Source organism: Sciurus vulgaris (genome assembly GCF_902686455.1).
Source record: "Sciurus vulgaris genome assembly, chromosome: 5".
Taxonomy (NCBI): domain Eukaryota; kingdom Metazoa; phylum Chordata; class Mammalia; order Rodentia; family Sciuridae; genus Sciurus; species Sciurus vulgaris.
Genome location: NC_136465.1, coordinates 118537175 through 118563117, shown reverse-complemented (window position 1 = coordinate 118563117; position 25943 = coordinate 118537175). Strand labels below are relative to the sequence as shown.

Here is a 25943-nt window from a genome sequence, read left to right as displayed (position 1 = left end):
TATCTCTGTTAGTTGTCTATACTTTTGATTTCACAAATAATTTCCATTAGATATTTTGATCCCATCATCCCGGGAACCTTGGACAAACCAGGCTGATTTAGATGAAACTGAAAACTGATCTTTTAAATTTTAATGCCTGATGAGTTAAAAAAAAAAAAAAAGAAAGAAAAAAGAAAAGAAAGCAGTGGAGTAAATATAGGAAGAGATCCTATCCTTAGTCACTTGGTAGTGGACAGCCATCAACCTTTCTGTGAAAGCCGCCATATTTCTTAACTGTTAGATTCTAAGCTATACTAGCGTTTTGTGTTTTTAGAGTTACTGTTAACTGGATGGTACTGGAACGTGTAGGTGATATCAGTAGTCTCATGATATTTATGGTAACACGTAAGAAAAATTGAGCAACCACCTCCATTTATATATATATATGTGTGTGTGTATATATGTATACAATTTGTATAATTCATGTGCTTCTGTACTGTTTGTATATTATAAAATGAGAAATTTTAGATGAATGAGATAACATTAATAGAAGAGTGAATATTTTTTTTCCTATTTGTCTCATTTTTGAAACCCTAGAATAAACCATCAGCAGCCCCATGATTTATCTTTATGGATTTTGTGGAGTTCCTCTTTCCATAAAAATCAGGCTCATATTAAATTTGCATTTAATTTGAATGCAAATTGAATAAGTGACTTTTACATAATGTTCTCTGACTTGATTTTAGGTTTTAACAGTCTAAGAGAACATGAGGCACTCCTGAGGGCCTAAACAGGACTCACTCTTTAATCATATTTGCTTGTCTTTGCTTTTTCTCTAGAGTACTTCTTAACCTTTTGGAGGTCACAGATATCTTTGAAACTCTGATGAAAGGTATGGACCCTCTCCCCAGAAAAAGGCATGTACATGTACTTTGCATGCAATTTGAGGGGCTTCATAAAAGTACCTTGTTGCCCTGAGGAGTCCATGGACCTCTGGTTAAGAACCCATGCCTTTATTCTTTTATTCTGTATAGTTAATGCTTGGTTCCATTGGTAATCTTGATAGAGTGATCCTGACTTTTGGGTTGCCTTAGGGTTTTCAAAAATTGCCTTTCAAAAATTATCTTTTCAATTTTATAAAGAGAACTTGGGGCTTTAGTATGGGACTTCAGAAGAAAGAAGCTTTGAAGTAGGAAGAAGAAAAAATATTATCTGAATTGATATATAAGTTCAAATTAACTGCAAACTTCTGAAGCTATTTGTGGCTATGCAGTCATTCTAACGCAGTTGGAAAAGAGACTGAACTATGGTTGAAAATGCTTGAATTGTAACGGTACCAGACTTTAGTTCAACACAAGGAAAGAAACTGTTGTAGAGGAGAAAACCAGAAAGGTGTAGTAGTATCAGAGTGTTGAGAACCATTTGTATTATTGAAATGTGAAGTGCCGATACATTGGTGGCTGAAGGTATTTTGAAAAGTAGATAAACTACGTGATTAAAAAGGTAAATTGGAGTGATATTGACAAGGGCCTCCAAAGTTGTGTAAGGAGTTCTGTTCTTATCATATAGCCATAAGCATAGCTGGAAGCCTTTGGAAATTTAAGTGGAGGAGCCTAGTGTGATTAGTTTGGCAGTATGGAAGGTGTAATCTGGATGGGGAGGGATTTCATCAGTTAGATGTTTATTATAGTGTTTTCTCCTGCTTAAAATCTTATAATAATATGCCTGCCAATCTCTCCAGTTTAGTTTCTTAAATGCCAACTACAGTGATCTTACTTTATTTCATTTCCTCAAAATGGGTATGTTCATTGATTGCTAACACATCATTTACTATGTGACAAGTATTGGTTGAAGCCATTTATGTACATTAACTGATCTGATTCTCATAATAAGCCACATTTTATATGCTTTTCTAGGGCCTAATACATTGTTAAAAAATTAAATGTATATTCAGGCCACTTTTTATATGCTTTCCTAGAGCATAATACTTTGTTAAAATATTAAACGTTGTTTATGTGATCACTAATTGTTTGTTTCCCTGCTAGATTGTAAACTTGGTATGGGCAAGAACTCTTTCTGTTTTGTTCGTGATTATTTTCCTGATTCTGAGACATCATAGGTGCTCAGTAATTATTTGTCAAGTGAATGAACATATTAAGACCTGAAAGAAGGTAGTGACTATTAGAATGAGAACAAATTTGAAAGAAATTTAGAATGTAAAATTGTAGTATTTATAGATCAAATGTGGGAGGAATGAAAAAGAACTATAAGGTTTGGGTATCAATACCTTTATTCTAGGTTGGGAGGAGGAGGAGAAACAGCCAGATTGGTGCAAGAAATTACAAGTTCAGTGTTGGGTTTAGGTGTCTTTGAGACATCCACTTGTAGATGGCTTTTTTTCTTTTCTTTTTTTTTTTTAGTATTGGGAATTGAGCCAGGGGTGATTTACCACTGAATTATATTTCTTAGCCCTTTTTTATTTTGAGATGGGATCTTGCTAAATTGTTAAGACTGACCTCAAACTTGTGATTCTCCTGCCTCAGCCTCCTGAGACTTGGAATTATAGGTATATGCCACTGCACCTGGTGTACTTGGAGATGTCTGCTAGTCAGTTGGAAATGTGAAACTTTCACTCAAGAGCTGATAGTTGATGATGAGGATTTGGGGTTTATTTTTAAAAAAGATGGAGTGCCTGCCATGTAATGGTTACCAGTTACAACATTGAATAAAGTACACAAAATTCTTCCTTTCATGGAGCTTATATTTTACTGGGAGAAGCCGCAATAAAAAAGTAAAATTTAGGGCGGGGTATAGCTCACTAGTAGAGCAAGCAGTATATGCATGTGTGAGACCCTAGGTTCAATCCCCAGCACCAAAAGAAAAAAAAAATGAAATTTATAGTATGTCAGATGATGATAAGGTCTAAAGAGAAAAGTAGTAAGAGGGTATAGTGGGAAGAATATTGTAATATTAAATTGGGTGACTAAAGAAGACCTTATTGTGAAGGAGGTGTTTGAAAAGACTTGCATGGTGCATACCAGAGGCTGAAGGAGGAGGGTCACAAGTTCAAAGCAAGCCTCGGCAACTTAGCAAGGCCCTAAAGCAACTTAGCAAGATCCTGTCGCAAGGTAAAAATTAAAAAAGGACTGGGTGTGGAGGTGTGGAGCTCAGTGGGTAAACACCCCTGGGTTCAATCCCTGGTACCAAACAAAACAAAAACCAACAAAGAAAGGAAGAAAAGACTTGAAGAAAGTGAAGGAGTTAGCCCTGTGTGCACAGTTTTAGAGGAATAGCAGGAGGCTAGTTTGGTTTATCAAAGTAAACAGTTCAAGTGAATAAGAGGTGATGGTGGTGGAGAGGGAGAGCAGATTGTGTGTGGCCTTGTGGATGAATGATACTTGAAACTGTTTGTTACCCTTAATGAGATAGGAAGCCAGTGAATTAATTTTTATTTTATTTTTTGTGATGCAGGATATCAAACATGGGGTATCAGGCATGCTGGGCAGGTATTCTACCACTGAGCTACATTGCCATTCCCCAGTGAATGATTTTTTATTTTATTTATTGGTACCAGGGATTGAACCCTGGGTCACTTAACCACTAAACCATATCCCCATGTATTTTATTTAGAGGCAGGGTCTCACTGAGTTGCTTAGGGCGGTGCTAAATTGCTGAGGCTCTTTGAACTCGGAATCATCCTGCTTCCCCTCCCAAGCTGCTGGGATTAGAGGCCTGTGCCACTGTGCTTGATGAATGATTTTTAATAGAAGATAAATCTGGTACATATTCTGACTTAAATTTCAAAGATTAGTCTATTTTGTTGAGAACTATAGTGAGGCAGGAGCAGAAGGGTGTTGGCAATATAGTAATCTGTATGAGAGAAATACCAGAGTAGTAGCGTTTGCAATGGTGCAAAGGGATTAGATTGTGGACATATTTTGAAAGTGGAGCTGACAGGATTTGTGTGTGATTGGATTCAGGGAGGGGAATCTACCTTTTATAGAAGTGGAATGAGAAGAGTGCCAAAGAAGGAATCTTAGGGTTTGGTGGAATAACTAGTAAGAAGATTGAGGAGGGAGATGTCTGCCTTCAAAGAGTTTACAAAGTATATGTAGGGAATATGTGAAAAAGATTGATAGTGAAATATTTTAATCAAATTTGAGGCTGGGTGCAGTGGCACATGCCTGAAATCCCAGCAGCTCAGGAGGCTGAGGCAGGAGGATTGTGAGTTCAAAACCAGTCTTAGCAATTTGGTGAGGCCCTAAGCAACTTGGCAAGCCCCTGTCTCTAAATAAAATATAAGAAGGACTGGGAATGTGGCTGACTCAGAGGTTAAGTGCCTCTGGTTTCAATCCCTGGTACCAAAATAATTTCTATTTAATAACAAAGAAGCATTAGCACATGCTTGTAGTCCCAGTTACTCAGAAACTAAAGCAGGAAAATAGTGAGCTGGACACCAACCTAAGCAACTTAGTTGCTCTGTTTCAAAGTAAAAATAAATGATTAAATAAAAGGACCAGGGGTATAACTCAGTGGTAGAGCACTTGCCCAGTATGTTCCAGGTCCTCAATTTAACCTCTAGTAAGGGGAGGGGAATTAGTAAAGAAGAAATCACAGAGCAATGAATGATTAATGTAAAATGTAGCATAGTCAATTGATGTGTCCTTTATTGGTTTGATAGGTAAAATGAGAATGCTTGATTGATATGAAAAATAAGATTTTAACAATTTTTGAATATGTAATTTCATACTCAAGTTCGTATTTCTAACGGTACAAAAGGGTATATGGTGCAATGTTTACCTCCTGTGCCTGTCCTCAACTAACTTCCTTTTCCTAGTTTCAACTATTGTTAGCTTATGTTTCTTGTCCAAGTATATTTTATACAGTGATATGTGTATATATATCATACAGTGATATGTGCTTGTGTGCTTTGGACATTATTGTATTTTGTATATAGTGGGTGTTTTGTTTTTTTAAACAGCCTTACTGAGCTCATTCACATATGATAATATTTTACTCAATATACACTGCTTTTTTTTTTTTTTTTTTTAAGTACTGGGGATCGAACTCAGGGCCTTGTGCTTGCAAGGCAAGCACTATCTCCCCAGCCCTATACTGCTTTTAAAATACATTCTTTCATAATATTTTAAGACAGATTCATGTAAAAATGGGGTAAATTTTTTTTCCTGGTACTAGAGATTGAACCCAGGGGCACTTAACCATGGAGTCACATCTCCAGCCCTTTTTATTTTTTATTTTGAAACAGGGTCTTGGAAAGTTGCCTAGGGCCTAAGTTGCTGAAGCTAGTTTTAAATTCAATATCCTCTTACCTCAGCCTCCTAAGCTGCTGGGTTGTTAGTTTTATTTGAAGTTTTTAAAGGTTTTAGTCCTTCTACTTATATAATTGTACCAAAATATTGTGCAAAAAGAAGTTATTTTTGGTTATTTTGTGTTTTTACTCATGTGTTTCCCTTTAAAAATAATATCCAGCCTGGCCTGATGGTGTATACGTGTAATATCAGCAACTTGATAGACTGAGGTGGGAAAATTGCAAGTTTGAGGCCAGCCTATACAACTTAGGGAGACTGTCTCAAAATAAAAAATAAAAAGGGTTGGGGATGGTAGGTCAGTAGTAAAGCATCCCTAGTTTAATCCCCAGTGTTCAACCTGCCAAAAAAGTTCAAGTATATGAGAAAAACCCTTAATAGAATAAAGGACCTAATACAACATTATGTAAAATCTTTGTAATATTTCCATTTGACTAGAGAAGGGGACATAGAGGTGCTGAGAGGTCTGTTGAATGAGCCACTGGGGACTGAGGTCTCAATGAGAGACAGTGGCAAGGTCATCACACACGTATACTAAAATGGTATTTAATTTTGTTGCTGGGGATTGAAGCCAGGGCCTCACACATGTTGAGGTGCTCTACCACTGAGCTACACCCCAACCCCTACAAATAGTACAGTCAAAATATTAAGTTATCTGTCAGTGCTGGGGTTACATATGGCTTTTATTTTCCTCTGTGCTTTTCAGCATTTAACTATTCTGTAGTACTCATAACACTTTGTAATAAACCAACAAAAAATATGAAAGTGTAACTAAAATCAAAAGACTCCTCTTTGGGGAATCTGAAAGAAAATGAAGGAATAAAGTACCAATGTGAGAAAGGTTAAGAGTATTTTAAAAAGGACTTTAAAGATCACTTTGAGAACTTGGTGTAGTGGCATATATCTGTAATCCTAGCAACTTGGGAGGCTGAGGCAGGAGGGTTGCAAGTTTGAGGCCAGCCTTAGCAACTTGATGAAACCCTGTCTCAAAATAAAAGGACTGGGGATGTATCTCAGTGGTAGAGTACACCTAGGTTCTATCCCCAATGCCAGGGTGGAGCGGGGAGAAAAGAATAAAATAAAGATCACTTATAGATTCTAGATTAATATTATTAAGGGTCTGATGAAGTGGTTGTTACTGGTTAGTGAAAAGATAAGTACAAAAATTGAAAAAATACTTCCAGAAACTTTTATAGCAGCCTAACATCACTGCTACATGCAAGTATGTACTCATTTTTTTGGTAATCAATGTTTATTTTTTCAAAGTTTGGTTCATGACTCGGAATGTTCTAAAAAACTGCACCGATGTACCTATTTAAAAAAAATTGATCAGCGAAATTCAGAAATACGAAAACCAGTGATGATGTGTGAGTTTATCTAATCCCTCACCTAATGTCTGCCACTTACAAAGTAGTTACTAGCTCTCAGGCACTATTCTGAATGTTTTGCAAATATTTGCTGGTTTAAATCTTCATAATTGCCCTGTGGGGTTGGTACTATTGTTATTCCTATTTCACAGATAAGCAATCCAAGGCATAGAGAGTTTCATTTACTCACCTAAGGTTACATAGCTACAAGTGGTAAAGTTACAGTTTGAACCTAAGTAGTCTGACTTTAGAAACAATGTTCTTTAACTAATATGCAGTCACTCTGCAGTCATTTTTTTATATGCAGAAGTCTTTAAAAATTTTAATGGCTTATTACCCATCATGTTTCTCAGTATAGAATGCTGGTACCTTATTGGGTAGGATAGTTCTCTGTACAGCTTCCCTGCCTGCCTGTCTTACTCACTAACCTCCTCCCTAATCAATCATTTTAACATTAAAAAAAAAAAAAAAAGAAAAGAAAAATTCTACTCTCTATTTTCAAATTCTCTCCAGACTGAAAACTTTATAGAGATGAAAACACATCATAGTTGCAAAATTCTTTTTCTATGGGACTATGCGTTCTCACTCCTGCTGGTTGGTCGTAGATCTGTACTTTAAAACCAGGAAGGTCATCTTTCAGACTAAACATCTATCTGTATTATGATCTGCATGTATAATTTCTGAAGTCCTTCCTTTTCCTCCTCTATCTTCTTGGATTGACTTTATATTCTTCATAAAATAAGAGTATATAGGGCTGGAATGTTTTCTCTGATATGTGTATGCTAACTCACAATAAGAGGGTTAGGGAAGAACAGAAGTACTTTGGTTTAGACAAAGGGAAATGAAGGGAAGGGAGGGGGAATGGGAATAAGAAAGATAGTAGAATGAATCAGACATTACTATCCTATATGCATATATGATTACACAACCAATGTAATTCTACATCATGTACAACCAGAAGATTGAGAAGTTGTACTCCATATATGTATAAAATGTCAAAATGCATTCTACTAATAAGAACAAATAAAAAGAAATGAAAAACAAAAAGTGTATAGGGCTGGGAGCATAGCTCAGTGGTACAGAGTGCTTGCCTATCATGTATAAGGCTCTGGGTTTGATTCCCTAGCATTGACACACACACACACACACACACACACACACATATATATATATATATATACGCATTAAGCCCCATAAGACCATTTATTATGGATTCTATATTTTAGTTACCTGTAACCTAGAATTACTGGGGTAGCAATTCATATTGTTAACTCTGCTTTGAGTTACTGTTGAGTCAGATCTGCCACATCCAGTTTTTGAATAATTGAAGGTTTGGATCTTAGATGTGGGATCATTCATTTATTCATTCATTTATTCCACAACCCCCACCCTTTGGTGCTAGGGATCAAACCCTAGGTCGCAAGCATGGCTAGGCAAGCACTCTGCTCTTGAGCTATACCTCCAATCCCTCCTTTAAAAAAAAAAAAAAAAAAAATTGTAATTTTAGCTGTAGATGGACACGATACCTTTATTTTATCTATTTTTATGTGGCGCTGAGGATTGAACCCAGTGCCTCACATGTGTTAGGCACGTGCTCTACCACTGAGCTGCAGCCCTAGTCCTCCTTTTAAATGAAATCTTCATTTCTTTGTTCTTCCTTGAAGAGGTTTTTTTAAGTTTTGTTCTGTCATGTTATGTCAGTAATCCACTAATTCTTCATTCGTGTTAGGTTGATAGGTATACCTTTTAATTTTTAGTCAAATTACTGATCCCCCCCCCCCCCCCGCCGCCCCGCGCACCCCTCCCCCCCCCCCCCCCCCCCCCCGTTGGTACTGGGGATTAAACCCAGGGACTCATGCATGCTAGGCAAGTGTAGGTAGATCCCCATCCTCAGTTAGATGGGGATGAGTCATTTTTATGGACCCAGAGTCTCAGTAGGATTAAGGGCAATAATGTGGGATTGAACTTTATTTTATTTATTTATTTATTTAAATTATTTTTAGTTGTAGATGAACACAATACTTCTATTTTATTTATTTTTGTGTGGGGCTGAGGATTGAACCCAGTGCTTCATGAATACTGGGCAAGCACTTAGCCCCTGAGCTACAACCCCAGCTTCTGAACTTTTTTTTTTCCCTTGTGAAAATTACCTCTTTTCATTCACTGGGATTCATCCTGTTAACTAAGGAAATGTTTAATTTTTTTTCCCTCAGCTTGCTGAACTAAAGCAAGAATGTCTTGCTCGTGGTTTGGAGACCAAGGGAATAAAACAAGATCTCATTAACAGGCTCCAGGCATATCTTGAAGAGCATGGTGAGTACTTTATGCAAGCAAGGTGATATGAGTGAGGGAATTAATTTTTAGGTGCTGCCACTTAGATTTCTTCCTTTTTTTAGATCATTGGTGATATAAGCTCTTAATTAACAACATCAAGAAAATTCTTGTGGACTGGTGATACAGCTCAGAAGTAGAGTGCTTACCTAGTATGCATAAGACCCTGGGTTTGATCCCCAGTACTGCAAAAAAAGAAAAGAAAAGCAAACGCTTGGTCATACAAAACAGTGGTTATAATACAAAGAAATATTTCCTTTTTTAAAGATATAATTTTATATGAGGTTATTTTTTTCCCTTTTTTTTTTTTTTTTTTTTTTTTTTAAAGAGGTAGCATCTTGCCATGTTGCCTAGGCTGGCCTCTAATATCTGGACATGTTATTTAAAAGTTAGTATGGTTATGTACAATATGTCAAAGCACACTCTACTACCATGCATATCTAAAAAGAACAAATAAAAAAATTCACTGAAAATAAAATAGAAGTTGGCATGGGATACAAGTATCATTAGACTGAGAATTGGAAGACTTGTGTTTTTTTTTTTTCTTTTTTGGTACCAGGGATTGGACCGAGGGGTTCTTAGCAACTGAGTCACATCCCCAGCCCTTTAAAAAATATTTTACTTAGAGACAGGATCTCACTGAGTTGCTTAGGGCCTTACTAAGTTGTTGAGGCTGGATTTGAACACTCAATCCTCCTGCCTCAGCCTTCTGAGCCACTGGGATTATAGGCATGCACCACCGTGCCGGCTGGAAGGCTTATGTTTTAATTTTATGTCAGAAATTTACTAGGTAACTTTGGATAGTTACTGGTTATAGGGCTAGTGTCTATTCCTGATCCGTGACATGAGACAAATCTTTGGGCCCTTGAAATCTGTAACTAGGTAATTTCTGGTCCCTACTAGGTTTCCCATTCTCCAGTTCTTTTAAAAATAAAAATGAGCCAGGCTTGCAGCTTGGGAGTCTCAGGCAGGAGGATCACAAGCTTAAAGCCAGCCTCAGCAACTTGGTGAGACTCTGAGTAACTTAGCAAGAACCTGCCTCAAAATTTTAAAAAAGGCTAGGGATGTGGCTCAGTGGTTAAGTGCCCCTGGGTTCAACCCCTAGTACCAAAAACAAACAAGCAAAAAAAAAAAAAAAAAAAACCAAAAAAAAGACCAAATCAAATAAACAAACAAAAACCTCAACATCATTGAAGACGTATTTCATCCTGGATTGTACAAGTCCCCTTTTAATTTTCATTTAATCCCTTTATTTGATTCCTCATTTTACTTTTAACCTCTTTAGGTGTCCATTCTGATGTGTTTGATATGTATTTTTTGTTTTTATTCCTATTAACCACATAGTGTTGATAGAATATTTTCATTTATGTAATTGTTAACAAGTCTGTATAACCTTTATTTCTAAGTATTGTTTTTTTTAAGTTGTATCTTGTTGCATGAGTGTGTGATCATCTAGTTTATTCATTCCAATTCATGTGTAGTATTCTATGATGAGTAGCCATCACATTTTATAGATCATCCTGAGGCAGACACCTATATTGCCTTCAAGCCCCAGCTACTATAAGTAGTACTACTATTTACAGTAATCCTGTATCTATTGATACTATATGTAGTACTACATAGGATACATTACATACTTAATGCTAATTATATAAGATATACTATAGTACATAATATTATGAACTACTTCTTTTGTTTGTTCTTGTTCCTGTGAGTCTTTCTGGAGAATATAATCATAATGGGATTGTTAATCATTACATATTCAATAAAAATATATACAAACTGAAAATAACTAAGCACTGCTAAATTGTTTCCCAGAATTATCCTCTTAATCTATAATTGCATCACCAGTGCATCAGGGTTCTTTGTATCTCCACAAAGCTTTGCATTATCCTGTTATGTGACCTAATTGTTGCTACATTTTTTGGTTGGTTTAATTTACTTTGTTCTATGCAAAAATCTTAAATCTTACTTTGTTCATAATTCTTTGGGTTCCTTCTTTGCCCATTTTTTCTGTTGATGTTCCCATCATTCAGTTGTTGATTGCAGGCATTTCTTTTATATTCTAGCAACTGTTTCCTTTTTGCCTTTAGGCACAAATATCTTGTTTGTCATTTGTCTAAAAGTTTTCCTTCCTTAAATATGTCCTTAGTTTTGGAAAAAAATCTTCATTTTTTTACTTCTTGCTTTTGCTTCTGCATTTGTTTCTTTTTGTAGTGTTGGGCATTGAACCCAGGGTCTTTCTTATGCTAGGCAAACTTTTTATTTTTTAAACAAATCTTTCCCGACAACTAAATTTCAAAGAGAGTCTCCCTTATTACTTTTTAAATTAATTCTGTAGTGTGACCTCATCACATTTAGTTTTTCAGTCCTGATGGAGTTCAACTTTGTACTAATGTTAAGTAGAGATCTAGTTTTATTTTCTCCAGGTGTAGCAAATTTTCTGAACATCAGTTTTACTTTTATTGTGGAGATTTATTTTGGGAATGCAAGGTGATTGTGATTTTAGCCTCAGCACAGTGGTTTTATAGCAGGGCTTGACCTGATTATTTTAATATTCTTTAGCTGAAGAGGAGGCGAATGAAGAAGATGTACTGGGAGATGAAACAGAGGTGAGTTGGAAAGAGTTAAGGTTAGTCACTGGCCTGGTGCTGTGCCATTGCCTGGGCCATATTTTTTAATATCAATCACTAGAGTGCTTAGATGCTAATTTATTAGGGGACCCTTGAAAGGGAATGAAGATTCTGAAAACTGGCTCATTTTGGAGTTGTGATATCCCTCTTTTGATGGGTATCTTTCTTGATTTATGTTAACTGTGTTGTTTCATTTGGTTTTAGGAAGAAGAACCAAAGCCCATAGAACTGCCTGTCAAAGAGGAAGAACCCCCTGAAAAAACTGTTGATGTGTAATTATCTCTTTTTTTTATAATCTGAATACAGAGCAGACAGTTCTATTTTTATTGAGTGTAAAATTTCACTTTGTTTACCTCTTACAGATTGCCATTAACCTTTTCATTTCTGACTAGATCAGCCATTTTCAGAAGGGACCACTTCAAGAACATGGTCTCAGTGAAGGAAAGCAGTTTGTTTTCAGGTTATATAATATGTAATTAGAACCAGATGACTTCAAGCACAGACACAGTTTAGTTCTCCTAGCCTTTGTTCTTTTTGTAGGATCATCATAATAGCCTTATACTGTTAGGATCTGTATTATTATTTATATATTGTAAAATTCTGTAAACTCTTACACTTCCCAGAGTTTTACACTTTTAAAACTGTATAAAAGGAGTTTTATAAGGGTGGAGGGTGTTGGGTAGAGATTATGTCTCTCAAGTAATGCTGATTTCTCTCTTGCTTTTTGATTTACAGTGGAGGAGGGGAGGACAAAGTACTAGAGTGGAAAGTGGATCTCGATTTGTTTAAACTATCCCACAAGGTTGATCATCTTTTATTTGGGTTTCTTTCCACAAATGTCTGGCCATTTTGTACTACAGCACATTAAGAACAGTTGAGTCCCTCTTAACATTTTTGTTCCTTATAGCTGTATTAAATGCATTTAATTATAAAAGGCAATGTATATACAAGTAAAAATTTAAACAGTACATAGAGGGATATATAAATGGAAATTTGAGTACTTATTATATCTACCCCACCACACTTTCCAAAGATTTTTCATTTGTGTGTTTGTACCTATGTATGTGTATGCATGAACAGATATCTACACATGCTGTGCACACTTTTTTCATTTTTCTTTCACATTTGTGTATCTTTTTATATTATAATAATTTATGTTAATGTTAGTTATATACTAGACATTTTACATGTGTTCTCATTCAGCCCTCACATCAACCTGCAGAGTAGGGTTAATTGTCCTATTAAGTGGCAAATTCTTTTTTTTTTAGCTTGTTAGTGAAATTACAAGTATGTACAGAATTTATGAAAATAGTATGATAGACACTCATATCCATCACCCAAGTACAGTGGTTATTAATGTAGAACCTTATTTTTATTTGTAGTTAATAGTATTCCACTCTGTAGGAATCGTAATTTATTTCACCTGTGACCTGTCGCTAGACATTTAGAATATTCATAAAGCAGAAAAAATGCAGTGTTATCTGTCCTTATCCAGCTATTTTCATACTTTTGTAAATATGTCCATAGAATAAATTTCTAGCAAAAGATTTGATGTATCACAGAGAATGTACATTTAAAACATTGTGATAGATTTTTATGAAATATTACTTTGAAAGCCATTAGCTGTCTTCTCGTAATAGGCTCTTGTTCTTGTTGGTTTTTTTTTGTTAAAATATTTTTTTGTTGCTGAAACATTGAGCCTCAAATACACTTAAGCGTCAAGCTCTACCAGTGAGCTGCAACCCCCCCATCCTAGGCTTATAATTCAATATTAGTGCCTTGAGAAAATGAATTAATGGGACAGCTTTAAAATAGAGATGTTTGGGGACTCCTGGGACAAGAAGGAAGACCACATGAATATAATGATAATTGACTTATTTGGGTTAAAAATAATGAGGTTGGAAAATTTGTAGAAATTCATTATCATTAGCATATGTAAAAATGTGTAATTTTCCTATTTAAGGGCTTTAATTCTGTTGAAGAATTTTGAAACAAGGAATTTTAAAGGGGTGGTGGTAATTTTTTGTTTTCTAGAGGGTAGTTGTGGTTAGATTAAAAATGTACAGAAAAAGGAGTTAGGGTCCCTGTAGTTTTTGGAGTGCTTTTGTATGTGACTGTGGGTAGGAGAAAAAATTGTCAGCGATGAATGAAAATTTCCCGTGAGTCCCAGAAGGTGATGTATATTTATTACTTAAATTTAATTTTGTGCCTAAGGGAATTGGAGTAGAGCAGAAGGAAGCTTCTTCTCTTGGATTCCCTTTCTGCCTTGAGGTCTACTGCAGTGTTTGTTTTAAGATGAGGATGGTGGTGGAGGAAGTCATTAGCCTGGGGTTGATGGAGAAGACTGTTCCCTTAATGACATTGGACTTCAAATAAAGCATTAAACTTCTGTGGCCTTTTTGCCTGAACAATGGAGTGTGCTGGGTAAGGATGTCAAGGAGATGGGAATTGTGTAGAAACTTCCTAAAAAATCAGAATATTCAGACCTAATATGTCCTTTGGGTATTCAAAAGGAAATTCCCTTGCTTCATCTTTGATCTGAGGTTCTCCATAAATACACTTTTGTTTCTGGTTTTATTTATTTTTTAAACTAAGCCAGTTAAATATTGTAGGACTTAGTTGTGGTCAGCAGGGGGCACCCATTGCTTGTCTGTCAGTCCAGGGGCCTCCAACAAAAGGATGGAGGAGAGAGTAAGTTCCTGTTCCAGAATTACTTCCTCTGAAAATGTCATTAAACCATTACTACCTTTCAGGGCATCAAATGGGAAAAGTGTCCGGGATATTGGAACAAAAGCTTGCCCATGTCTCTAAATGAGGGACCTTAATGAGACTGGTTATGACCCACAGTTTTATGGGAGTTGTTTGGTGGAGGGTTAATGTCCTTCCATTTATCCTGGGTACTTCCGAACTTTGTCTCCCGCCCCTATGGTCCCCCTCTTTTGTTTTCTCTTAAACCTTTTGACCAGTAACTTACATGTTTTCCTAATTCAAACCTCCCTTAGTCTTTTTTCTTCCTGCTCCCTTTGGCATTTTTATTTGTTCCAATTTGACTTGTTTTAACAAGAGCTAAATTTCCCATGGGAGAAATAAAGATTTGTAAAAGAAGGAAATCGGGGTTGGTAGAGCACTCATTTAATTACTGTTGTGATGAAAATTGAGAACTGGTATTTAAATGAAGGTTAGAGGGATAGTCATTAGTCTAAAATGAAGGTTAGAGGGATAGTCATTAGTCTAAAAGTAAATTTAAAGTTCCTAAAAACAAATGAAATGGTTTCTGGTGTTCTTTGTTTCCTTTCAGACCAGACTTCTTTCTTGATTACTTTCTTGTAGCTTAGTGTTATTTGAACTTTTTTTGTAGTAGGTGAAAACCAGAGTTTTAGTGGACTTCATATTTCTTTGGATTAAAGGGTAGCAGAGAGATATGGGCAGAGGACATGACTCAGGTGAATTCTTATGTATTTCTAAGGTTTTAGTTGAGAATATCAGTTTTCTGATATTTAAAAATCTTCCTTTTTCAGGGCAGCAGAGAAGAAGGTGGTAAAAATTACATCTGAAATGCCACAAACTGAGGTAAGTATTTTGCTCCTTGGTAGAACCATCTTCATTTCTGTTTCTTACCCTTTATTCTGTCTACATCATCATTTTTTAAAATTTATACATAGGCAGAAAAATCAGTATTGACAGGTTTTGATGCTGATTTTTCTACCAGCTACTCTTAGAAAAATAATTCAGACTGTCGTAGTGGTTAGTCACCTTTGAAGCTACAGTCATTGCATATAATTCTGTGACCTTAATGGTAAATCTCTAAGATGTTTACAAACCTCAGATTAGTTTGGGAGGGTTATACTTTGAAAAAGTAACAATGGTAAATATCCCTCTTAAATTGCCAGTAGGTGAGATTGAAATTTCTTTGGATCTTTTCCGAGATTTCTGATACCAGGTTCCAGGTGAAATTTTGTGTTCAGTTTTTTACCTTTAAAGTAGAGAATTTATTAGACTCCTTTAGAATGCTGAGACAATGCTACCTCATTTCTAACTGAAATATTACCACTAGTATTGGAACCAAGCTATTCCTTTGATCCTTTTTCAAAGGTCAAACAAACACAGCTTTTGTGTTCTTGGTGTCATGCAAAATGTGGGTTTTATTTTATTTTATTCCTCCCTTTTGTTTTCAAAGGCATGAATGTAATAATAGTCTTTTTGTGTTTGCTTTCTGGAAAGAGCTGTTCACATTAAGTCCTAGGATGGGCACAACCTGAAATCCTTTAGAATTGTCAGTATTTTTGGTTTAGACCTTAAGAAATTACTCCTGATGAGTTTTTTGTTTGTTTGTTTGTTTCTTTGTTTTTATTTTATTTATTTTATTTTATTTTTTTTTGCGATGCTAGGGATTGAACCCAGGGTCTTCTGCATGCTAAGCAAAGGCTCTACTGCTGAGCTACAGCCCTTTTTATTTTTTACTTTGAGACAGGATCATGTTAAGTTGATCAAACAGGCTACAAACCTGCCTTAGCCTCCCTAGAAGTTGGAATTATAGGTGTGAGCCACTGCCTCTAACGTTTTTTTAACCAGAAATTCAATTTTTCTCTTCTCTTTCATCTGTTGTCACTTAGAGAATGCAGAAGAGGGCTGAACGATTCAATGTACCTGTGAGCTTGGAGAGTAAGAAAGCTGCTCGGGCAGCTCGGTGAGTGTCTTTACCCTTTTGAACCTGAAATGAGTGACAGGGTGAACATGTAGGGATATAACCCTCGGTTTTAGACATAGTTGTTGATTTTAAGTAGAATGGTGACCCTGCTGAAAGGAAATGGAGTATATATTTGGCTCTATTCAGAATATCTCTGCTTATTTGGATGTAGTGGCTATAGATCATGCTTTATTTTTGAATAGAGTTTTTATAAATAGGTAAAAGTTAGGAATGTGCTACTTCTAGTTCCGATAAAGCTTCCTTGTAGCTTATTCTCTGGACTTTTGGTGAGAGGGAGGGGAAACCTCTTTCAAGGGGTTGTTAGAATTAGCTAATGATTGCAAAGTTTGAGATCACAAGCAAGAAGTGTCAGTCATGTGTACCATTGATGCACAGACAGACAACCACGAGTGTGAACAGCTTCCTAAAATTTAGTTTGTTTTTCTTCTTATAGGTTTGGGATTGCTTCAGTTCCAACAAAAGGTAAGGATATAGAGATTATTCTAAGAAAGTTTTGTTTATTTTGTTTCTTTTCTGACATAACATTTTATTTCTCTAAATTAAGTTAAACTTGTTAGCTATAGAAACCCTGATGAGGTTACATCATTTGCCTCTTTGCTTTAGGTAAAATCATAATTAAGCCTTCCTGAGTAAGAGAAGTTCTGAAATTATAAGAGAATAGGAGGAGGTCCCAACATTTGTCTTTCTTTCCTTGGACATCTTCAGTGAGTTGGGAGGTTGAAGCAGGAAGATTGAGAGTTCAAAGTCAGCCTCAGTGACTTAGCAAGACCCTAAGCAACTTATTGAGACCCTGTCTCTAAATAAAATATTTTAGAAAAGGGCTGGGGATGTGGCTTACTGGTTAAGTGCCCCTGGTACCAAAAAAAAAAATTTCTACTGCTTTGATTACTTATTCTAGTGCCTTATAGCATAAAATTATTATGTACCTATCAGTGTTGTGGGTTAATATAAGTGGTAAAAGGGAAATAACTGGGCTGGAGTTATGGCTCAGTGGAAGAGCACTTGCCTTGTATATAAATAAATAAAGGTCCATTGACAAAAAATATTTTTTTTTAAAAAGGGAAATAATTATCTTTTGCCTTAAGAATTTTACTTCTAGAAACTTAATCTTGGATGTGCTTAAAGACTTAGCCATGAGGATTATCACAGCATTATTAATAGTGATAAATAACTGGAAACAACTAAATATACAATAGAGAATTGTAGGGCTGGGGATATAGCTCAGTTGGTAGAGTGCTTGCCTCATAAGCACAAGGCCCTGGGTTCAATCCCCAGTACCGCAAAAAAAAAAAGAGAGAGAGAGAGAGAATTGTATAAATGAATGTGTGCCATAGTATAGTAGAATATACTATATTAAAGATGATATTTAAACTGGGCATGATATTGCATGCCTGTAATCCTTGTACCTTGGGAGGCTAAGGCAGAGAGGATCACAAGTTTAAGGCTAGCCTCCTCGCAACTTAGAACCTGTCTCAAAATACATAGGGCTGGGGATGTTGCTCAGTGGTAGAGAGCCCCTTGGTTAATCCCCAGTGCTGTCCCCACACAAACACAAAAAAATTTTTTAAGAATGTCAGATATTAAGTGAAAAAGACAAGTTCAAAATTATAACATGTACGTTCCTATATTAGTCATAAAAACTTGTGTGTATGGATAGGAAAAAAAGATTGGAAAGATGTATACTAAATTGATAGTACTCAACTATCTCTGGTTGGTGGAATTTTGAAAGACTTCTTTTTGCTTGTCTGTTTCTGAATATGTATATGAATCTCCCTCCCCTCAGTACCCCGGATTGAAGCCAGGGGTACTTTATCACTGAGTTACATCCCCAACCCTTTTTATTTCTTATTTTGAGACAAGATCTCACTAAATCGCCCAGGCTGGCCTCAAACTTAAAATCTTCCTGCTTCAGCCTTCCAAATTGCTGGGATTATAGGCTTGTGCCACTGTGCCTGGCTTGTCTTGTCTTTTTAAAATTTGTACAGCTATTTTTAATAAAAGAATATAGCCCTTTTTTCCACAATTGAAAATGTAGTCAGTCTCCTGACCCTATTCCTAATTAGCTTTTAGTAATTTTTAAGTGTGTTGATAAAACATCCCCTGGTGATCTTGAGTAGTTTGCTGAGCTTTTACTTATTTTTTTAAAATTTTATCTTTTTTTTTTTTTTTAATTAAAATTTGTTTTATTTTTACAGACTGCATTTTGATTCATTATACACAAATGGGGTACAACTTTTCATTTCTGTGGTCGTACACAATGTAGATTCACACCATTCTTGTAATCATTCATATATATATATAGGGTAATACTTTGTTTCATTCTACTATCTTTCTGTCCTCCACCCCCTTCTACCCCATTTTCCTCTACACCATCCAAAGTTCTTTCATTCTTCTCTTCCCCCTGCCACCCCCACCCCCATTATATATTTTTCTTATCAGAGAAAACATTCAGCCTTTGGTTTTTTGGGCTTGGCCTATTTCACTTAATTTGCTATGCTTTTAAAAAGACCAAATTTTGGCTGCTATCACTTAAGTGTTTTAGAAACAACTTATTTTTGACTCTTAAGTTATATCAAGAGAGGTATAGTAGAGTTGGTAAAGATACAGCAGAAATGACTAAAGATGGTGCTATTTGAAGAACAATAAAAGCCAAAGTAAAACATATAAAAAGGATTTATGTATATATATAACATTTGCAGTGTTTTATAGAACTATAGAATAATTCTTTAAAGAATAGAATTTGGGAACATTTAAGAGGAGGTTTTTTTTTTTTTTTTTTAATGAGAACATAAAAATACCTAACTGTTCCTCGTCGGTAAATTATGTTGAAGTTGAATTCAACTGGGCATGATGCCTATACTCAAGAGGCTGAGGCAGGAAGAGTACAGGTTCAAGATTATCCTGGGCTATTTAGCAAGATCCAATCTGAAAATTAAATTTTTAAAAAAGGGTATGGTGTAGCCAAGATGTAGAGTGCTTGCCTAGCACATGGGAGGCCCTGGGTTCAATTCCAAGTACTGCAAAAAAAACCAAAAAAAGCTTGAATCCATCCCTGAATGTTCACAATGGAACATTAGGGAATCCCTTGAGATTACTTAAAATAAGATTTCATAAAGATTGAAGTAAATAATTATTAACTAGGTTAGAGTTTGGCCTACAGACCAATTTATTGCTTGCTTCTTGGTAATAATTTCAGAACAGAATGTTAGCCTTAAGCAACCATAATTCCAGCTCATAGTAGTGGTTCTCCTAATTTGTTCAATCTCTTTTAAACCGTTTTACTGAGATATAATCCATATACCATATAACTCATCCATTTAAAGTATATAATTCTTTGCTTTTTTTAGTTTATTCAAAGGATTATGCAATTATCACCAATCTAATTTTAGAACATTACACACCAACACTTATTAGCATCTATCCTCCCATTCCCTTTCTGCCCTAGTCCTAAGCAACCACTGATTTATTTCTCTCTATATATACTTGATTTTGTATCATTGAAGTCATAACAATCTGTGATCTTTTATGACTGGCTTCTTTCACTTATGTTTGAGGTTGATATTAAAGCATGTATCACTATTCCATTCATTTTTATTGTTTATAATATTCCATGGTATGGATATATGACATTTTATTTATCCAATTGTCAATTGATAGATGTTTGGGTTGTTTTCACTATTTAGTATAAATAGTGCTTCTGTGGACATGTGTTTTCATTTCTCTTGGGCATATATCAAGGAGTGAAATAGCTAGATGATATGGTAACACTTTGTTTAAACTTTTGCAATTTGCCATACTGTTTTCAAAAATACTAATACCACCAGCAGAGGATGCAGACATGGTTTCTGGATGCATTTTTTACCTTCTCTCATCATAGGATAAAGGATATTTTTTCTCTGTTCTGCTTTTATGTTTTACTTGAAGACTGTTAACTTCCTTTCTGACTTCGAAAAATATTAAATAAAACTTCTTTATTTGCTTCATTAGGTCTGTCATCTGACACCAAGCCTATGGTATGAAATCTTTTTTTATCCCTTGAAGAGTCAGATTTTAACTCCATACAGTTAGTTCTAAAGTTAGAGACCCCTTCTCTCCCCAGATCAGAGGAAATTCATGAGTTTGGTAACTGTTTTCAGTACAGTGTTGTGTGTCCTGAATAATAAAAGAAAATTATTTTCTGGACATGGTGGCATATGCCTGGAATCCTGACTACTCAGGACACTGAGGCTAGAAGATTGCAAGGTCAGCCTGGGCAGCTTAATAAGACTCTGTGTCAAAAAAAAACTGTGTGCATATATATATACACACGTGTGCACACATGTAATTATATATTTGAGGTATGGCAAGTTCAGGAAAGTTGTCATGTCATGTTACTGTAGACATCCTTGTTAGTATTCCTCTTTTTGAAAAGATGTTAAAAATGAGATGATAAAAGATGTTGAAAATTTTGTTAGCTGGAGACATTCCCTTTGTTTTATGGTACTGATGTTTTAGGCCTTTTCCAGTGACTTTAGGTAATGTTTGATTCTTAATTACCACAAGAGGATCCATGGAAGCAAGTTATGAGGTCTGTTTGTAGATATTTTTTAAAATATTACTTATTAAATATAAAATCAGAGAGTAGAGAATGGTAGAATAAGAATGGCCTAGGCCATTGTAACTAGTCAGCATGTTTATAAAATGGAAACATAGTATGGTAAAATATGTTCAACTTTAAGAAATCTTACCCTTGGGGTTATAGTTCAGTATTGTAAGTGAAGCTGAAATATTTTTTTATTGTTGTTGTTGTTAATAAAAATGTCCTAAACAGCTTTATAATTACAACTGTCATATGCCAAAGCTTCCAAGAAGAGTGAGGGGAGAGAGTTCATTTGGGTAGTGGTGGTACACTTGTCTTTTGAAGATGGTAACATCTGCAGAGGTCAGTTTGTTTTGCTTGAAGATAGAGAACCATTTGCAGAGACTATGAAGGAATGAATAATTTTGGATTGTGAATGATGGGCTTTTTTGGAGGTAATGATTTGTACATATGTTTGCTTTTCCAAGCAGTGTTTGATCTACTTTGGTCATAAACTTTCCCTAGACTCTTGCCATCTTTGATGAATGAAGGAGGCAGGACTGAATCATTCACTGCATTTCAGAGAGGCCTTTTAATAAAAGTAGGATGGATGGGTGATGCTTAGTTTCCATGCTTGGCCTGGGGTACCTTTGATGTTATAGGCTTATTTGAATTTTTAATTTTGAACCATAGTTTCTGCCTTCTCTATTTTCTATTTTGATTTTTTTAAATATCCCTGTGTTTTTGTAGGTTAACCTGGATAAGCTAAAGGAAAGAGCACAAAGATTTGGTTTGAATGTTTCTTCAATCTCTAGAAAGGTAATGTAGATTGGATAAGAGTGCTGTTTTTGCAATATTAGAACATCTTGGGAAGCTTATGTAAATTGGAAATGACACTATTAATAATGTAGCTGGTTATATTTCATCCAGTCCTTTGAATATCGCCTCTCACTGACTACTGGTACATTGTAGGAACTGTTTCACGAGCTAATATTTTTGTTCTGCAGATTGTTTTCAGAGCTTTCACCCATGCTTTTAAAATATGGTTTATATTTTTCTTGGCAAAGATGTTGAATACAGTAATATTAAAACTTGTTACTTCTCTTTTAACTTCTGATATAGGCATTTGGAAATTAAACAAGTAGGAGAAAACAGTCCTATCTTTAAGGTTAACGTTACCAGAAACAGAATTTGGAGGTTTCAAACCAGAAAAATGATCATTTAAAAAAAAAAACAAAAACATTATTTCTGACTTTAATATAGAAGCATTAATTCTAGAAAGCTGTTCAAAGAAACTCACCTGATATTGGATATGTTTTTCACTTAGAGGGGGGAAAAAAAGAAAACTAAGCACTGAAAGAAATCACTTGTGTCACTATGGAACATCAAACCTTGTACAGAGGGCTGGGGATATAGCTCAGTTGGTAGAGTGCCTGCCTCGCAAACACAAGGCCCTGGGTTCAATCCCCAGCACCGCAAAAAAAAAAAAAAGAAAAGAAAAGAAAACCCTTGTACAGAGCTGTATTCCATCTTTCTTTCCTTTAGGTTACTTTTTTCAATGCTGCAGATTGAATCCAGGGTCTCTTATATACTAGGCAAGCACTTTGCCACTGAACTGTATCCCCAGTTCTTGGTTATATTTGTAGTGGTTTACCAGATATATAACATCAGGTCTATTGCCTAGCATGATGTTGACAAGATCGTAGGTGTTCTGGTAGGAATACTTGCCAGTTTATGTGAAATAACAAAAAAAAAAAAAGGAGTTGGAAGATAGTCAGATTATTTGATTCTTAAACTACCTGAAGCTTAATTGGGAAGAATTAGTATAAACCAAAAGTTATTTATGTTATGATAGATGACCAAGGAGAGGCATCTCTTGGATCTGTGGTTCTGATTCTCATCTAGTTCCCTTTTGGTGTTGTCAAGGGACTGGAGAATGAACCCAGGACACCCTACCACAAGCTTATCCTCAACCTTATTGATTGATTGATGGATCGATACTGGAGATTAAACCCAGGGGTGCTTAACCACAGAGCCACATTCCTAGCCCTTTCTTTATTTTATTTTGAGACAGGGTCTTGCTGAGTTACTTAGGGCCTTGGTAAGTTGCTGGGGCTGGCCTTGAACTTGGTATCCTGCCTCAACCTCCTGAGCCACTGGGATTACAGGCGTGTGCAACCATATTTGGCTTAGCTCCTTTTGAAGATGAAGGTTAGGTGTTTGAGAACCTTAGTAATAACTTCACCCCAACTTCTAGGAGAATTGTATGTGGATGTGTTTTTTTATGTATTTTATTATAAGGATATTAGCCAGTTCTCTTTCCTCTTCTCTTCTCTAGAATCTTTCTTCCTATTTAACCTATTCATTTTTAGTCCACAGGAGGCTGAGTAAAACACATATATGTATGTATTACCTTTGTGACCTTGAGAAAATGACTAAACTTTCTTATTTTCATTTGTAGTTTAGAGTAGTGCCCAGCATCCTGATTGAGAAAAATAAATAATTGTATATTTAATCATTAATTCTAACCTACTGACACTCTGGCCCTCAATAAATGTTAGTTTTCTTTTTCTCTTACGTTTTTTGTTTTGTTTTGTTTTGTTTTTTTTGATACTAGGGATTGAACCCAGGTGTGGTTTACCACCGAGCTGTATCCCCAGCCCTTTTAATTTTTTATTTTGAGAAAGGATCTTATTCAGTTGTAGAGGCTAGCCTCAAACTTGTCATCTTCCTGCCCCACCTCTTTTCTCTTAGTTCTGTTGATAAACTGGGTTTATTTAGTTAGTTTTTAAAAAATCAGTCTATTTTTTTACAGTGCTAGATGGAACATATGACCTCACATGTGCTAAGTAAATGCTCTGTCACTAAGCTGTACCCCCAGCCCTGTAGCCCAGAATTCTTTTTTATACTTGTAGATAATATTAACAGTTTCAGAGTGAATCTGGAAGGAAGGAAGTTGGAAGAAAGGAAGTAAAAGAGAGGAAAAAGAAAGATTCTCTTTTTTCAAGTAACTTTTTTTATTTGTATTTTTATTATTTATTTTTTATTTTTTATAATTGGTTATACATGACAGTAGAGAGTACTATGATCCAAGTAACTTTTTTCCATAGAACTTAGTGTTATATACCTAAATCCTAAAATTGTAACTGACTGAGTTCTCTAGTGAGAATTGCCTGGATCTAAGTCTTGAGCTTAATTTATCTATTGCTGGAAATGAGTTACTACCTTGAATTTGGTTGGTTGGTCAAAATTTATGACATGGTTAAGTTTATTTTTATCAAACAGCCATATTAGCATACTTCTGTTCACCTTGTCTTGAGGTTCTGGATTCCAGGATAACCTGTGTAATTTGGCCACTTGACTTTTAAGGTTTAAGTTCTCTGTAGATTTCCTTTAGTTATATACATATAGTAGACGTAGTGTGGAGATGCCACTTCTCTGTCCTAGTATTCCAAATGGGACAATGAGAAACCTGTCTCCTGTCTTCTCCATTGCACAGAGTTTTTGTTTCCTTGGTCCAGTTTAAGGTCCTGATTGTTTGCTTTCTCTTCAGTAGATTTGGCTGCAGAGCAGGATATATGAATAAAGGAAGGAAGTTATATGGGGGCAAATGAGCCAGGGATCAAGTAATATTTATAACTGATTTTTTTAAAAGTCACACTCTTCATAATTTGGATTTACAGCTTTATGTATTACAAATTCAAGGAAACTAAATCTCTGCTATTCTTCCTAGGCTGCCTTTTGCATGACTGCACGTGTATTTTAGTTTTCAGCCCCACGAGTATACTATACACATTAGGCGCTACACGGAGTCTTAAAGAAATCTGGCTTCCCACACTAACCCACGCCCCAAAATCATCTTCTCCCTTTCTCCCTGACCAATAAAAGTCTGTCCGTTCATGTTTTTAGCCCAGCTTTCAGTGAATAGGATCCTATTGGTTTAGGATAATGGAAAGTGACAGGGCAAAGAATGGCACTGGCATTTATAGACATTTTTTACACAAGAGGCTGTAAATTGTCCCCTCCAACTCTTTGGACTATTGGGAGATAGAATGGCAAGCCTTTTTTTATATAAGCCTCATGGTGACTATGGGCTAAGAAACCTCCCACCTCCTCAAACAAAGCAAAACCCAGATAAATAAGATCTGCCTATTTGGTTCTGATTGATTACCAGTTTTGTTTTCAGTCTAGTGCTGAACTGTTTTTTTTTCCCCCTGTTAGTTTTCCATGCCTGTCAAGAGAAGTAGTGTTTGGGTCAGTCCTATAAGTGAGGGATGAGACTTTGCCTGGCACATAGGAAACTAATCTTTGAAAGGAGTGAGAATTATATAGAGGAAATGATGATGTAAGCCAGCTGAGTTAATATTTGATGGTCAAAGGACATTAGTTTTGGTAAAAACTAAACCTAGGCTTAGAGCTGTAGTGTTAACTGATATAGCTACTATGAGTAGATTACTTTTTTTTTTTTTTAAACATTGGCACATTTGGGAAGGTGAAACTTAATAGTTTAGGAAGTTATAGGAAATTCATCTAGGTGTTTGTTTGGTTGGTTTTGGGTACCGAGTATTGAACTCAGGGGCACTTGATCACTGAGCCACATCCCCAGCCCTAATTTGTATTTTATTTAGAGACAGGGTCTCATTGAGTTGCTTAGCGCCTCGCTTTTGCTAAGGGTGGCTTTGAACTCAAGATCCTCCTGCCTCAGCCTCATGAGCTGCTAAGATTACAGGGTACACCACTGTTCCTGGCTAAGAGTGTTATTTTAATAAAAAGTCTGAAGCTGACTATGGTGGTACATGCCTGTAATCCCAATGGCTTGTGAGGCTGAGCAGAAAGATCATGACTTCAAAGCCAGCCTCATTATTAGCAAGGTCCTAAGCAGGAGACCCTTTCTCTAAATAAAATATTTTTAAAGGGACTGGAGATGTGGCTCAGTGGATAAATGGCCCTGGCTTCAATCCCTGGCACAGAAAACAAAACAAAACAAAAAAACAAGTCTGGAGTTGAATACTAGATTGTGGTTGATGTTCTTCTCCCTTC

General features: G+C 35.8%; 2 protein-coding genes across 8 annotated transcripts in view; one reads left to right on the top strand and one right to left on the bottom strand.

Annotated features, from left to right (window-relative positions):
* SARNP (SAP domain containing ribonucleoprotein) overlaps window positions 1-25943 on the top strand; it is a 51141-nt gene that overhangs the window by 1134 nt on the left and 24064 nt on the right. For 2 of the 7 annotated variants that reach the window (XR_013764015.1, XM_079141319.1), the window contains exons 2-9: window positions 8887-8986; window positions 11570-11616; window positions 11842-11909; window positions 15156-15207; window positions 16251-16324; window positions 16779-16807; window positions 20333-20358; window positions 21654-21722. Coding sequence is in view for 6 of the 7 variants with exons in the window: in XM_079141319.1 (XP_078997445.1) it covers window positions 8887-8986; window positions 11570-11616; window positions 11842-11909; window positions 15156-15207; window positions 16251-16324; window positions 16779-16807; window positions 20333-20358; window positions 21654-21722 (465 nt within the window). In the remaining variant the exon portion in view is untranslated. Of the gene's footprint in view, window positions 1-818; window positions 897-8886; window positions 8987-11569; window positions 11617-11841; window positions 11910-12372; window positions 12511-13851; window positions 14062-15155; window positions 15208-16250; window positions 16325-16778; window positions 16808-20332; window positions 20359-21653; window positions 21723-25943 lie in introns of those variants that run through there. The other 5 variants (XM_079141323.1, XM_079141324.1, XM_079141320.1 and 2 more) reach the window with 5 other exon arrangements.
* The window catches only part of GDF11 (growth differentiation factor 11), a 36278-nt gene continuing 33518 nt past the window's right edge, over window positions 23184-25943 (bottom strand). The window contains exon 4 of the mRNA XM_079141314.1: window positions 23184-24465. The gene's annotated coding sequence lies outside the window, so the exon portion shown is untranslated. The remainder of the gene's footprint in view (window positions 24466-25943) is intronic.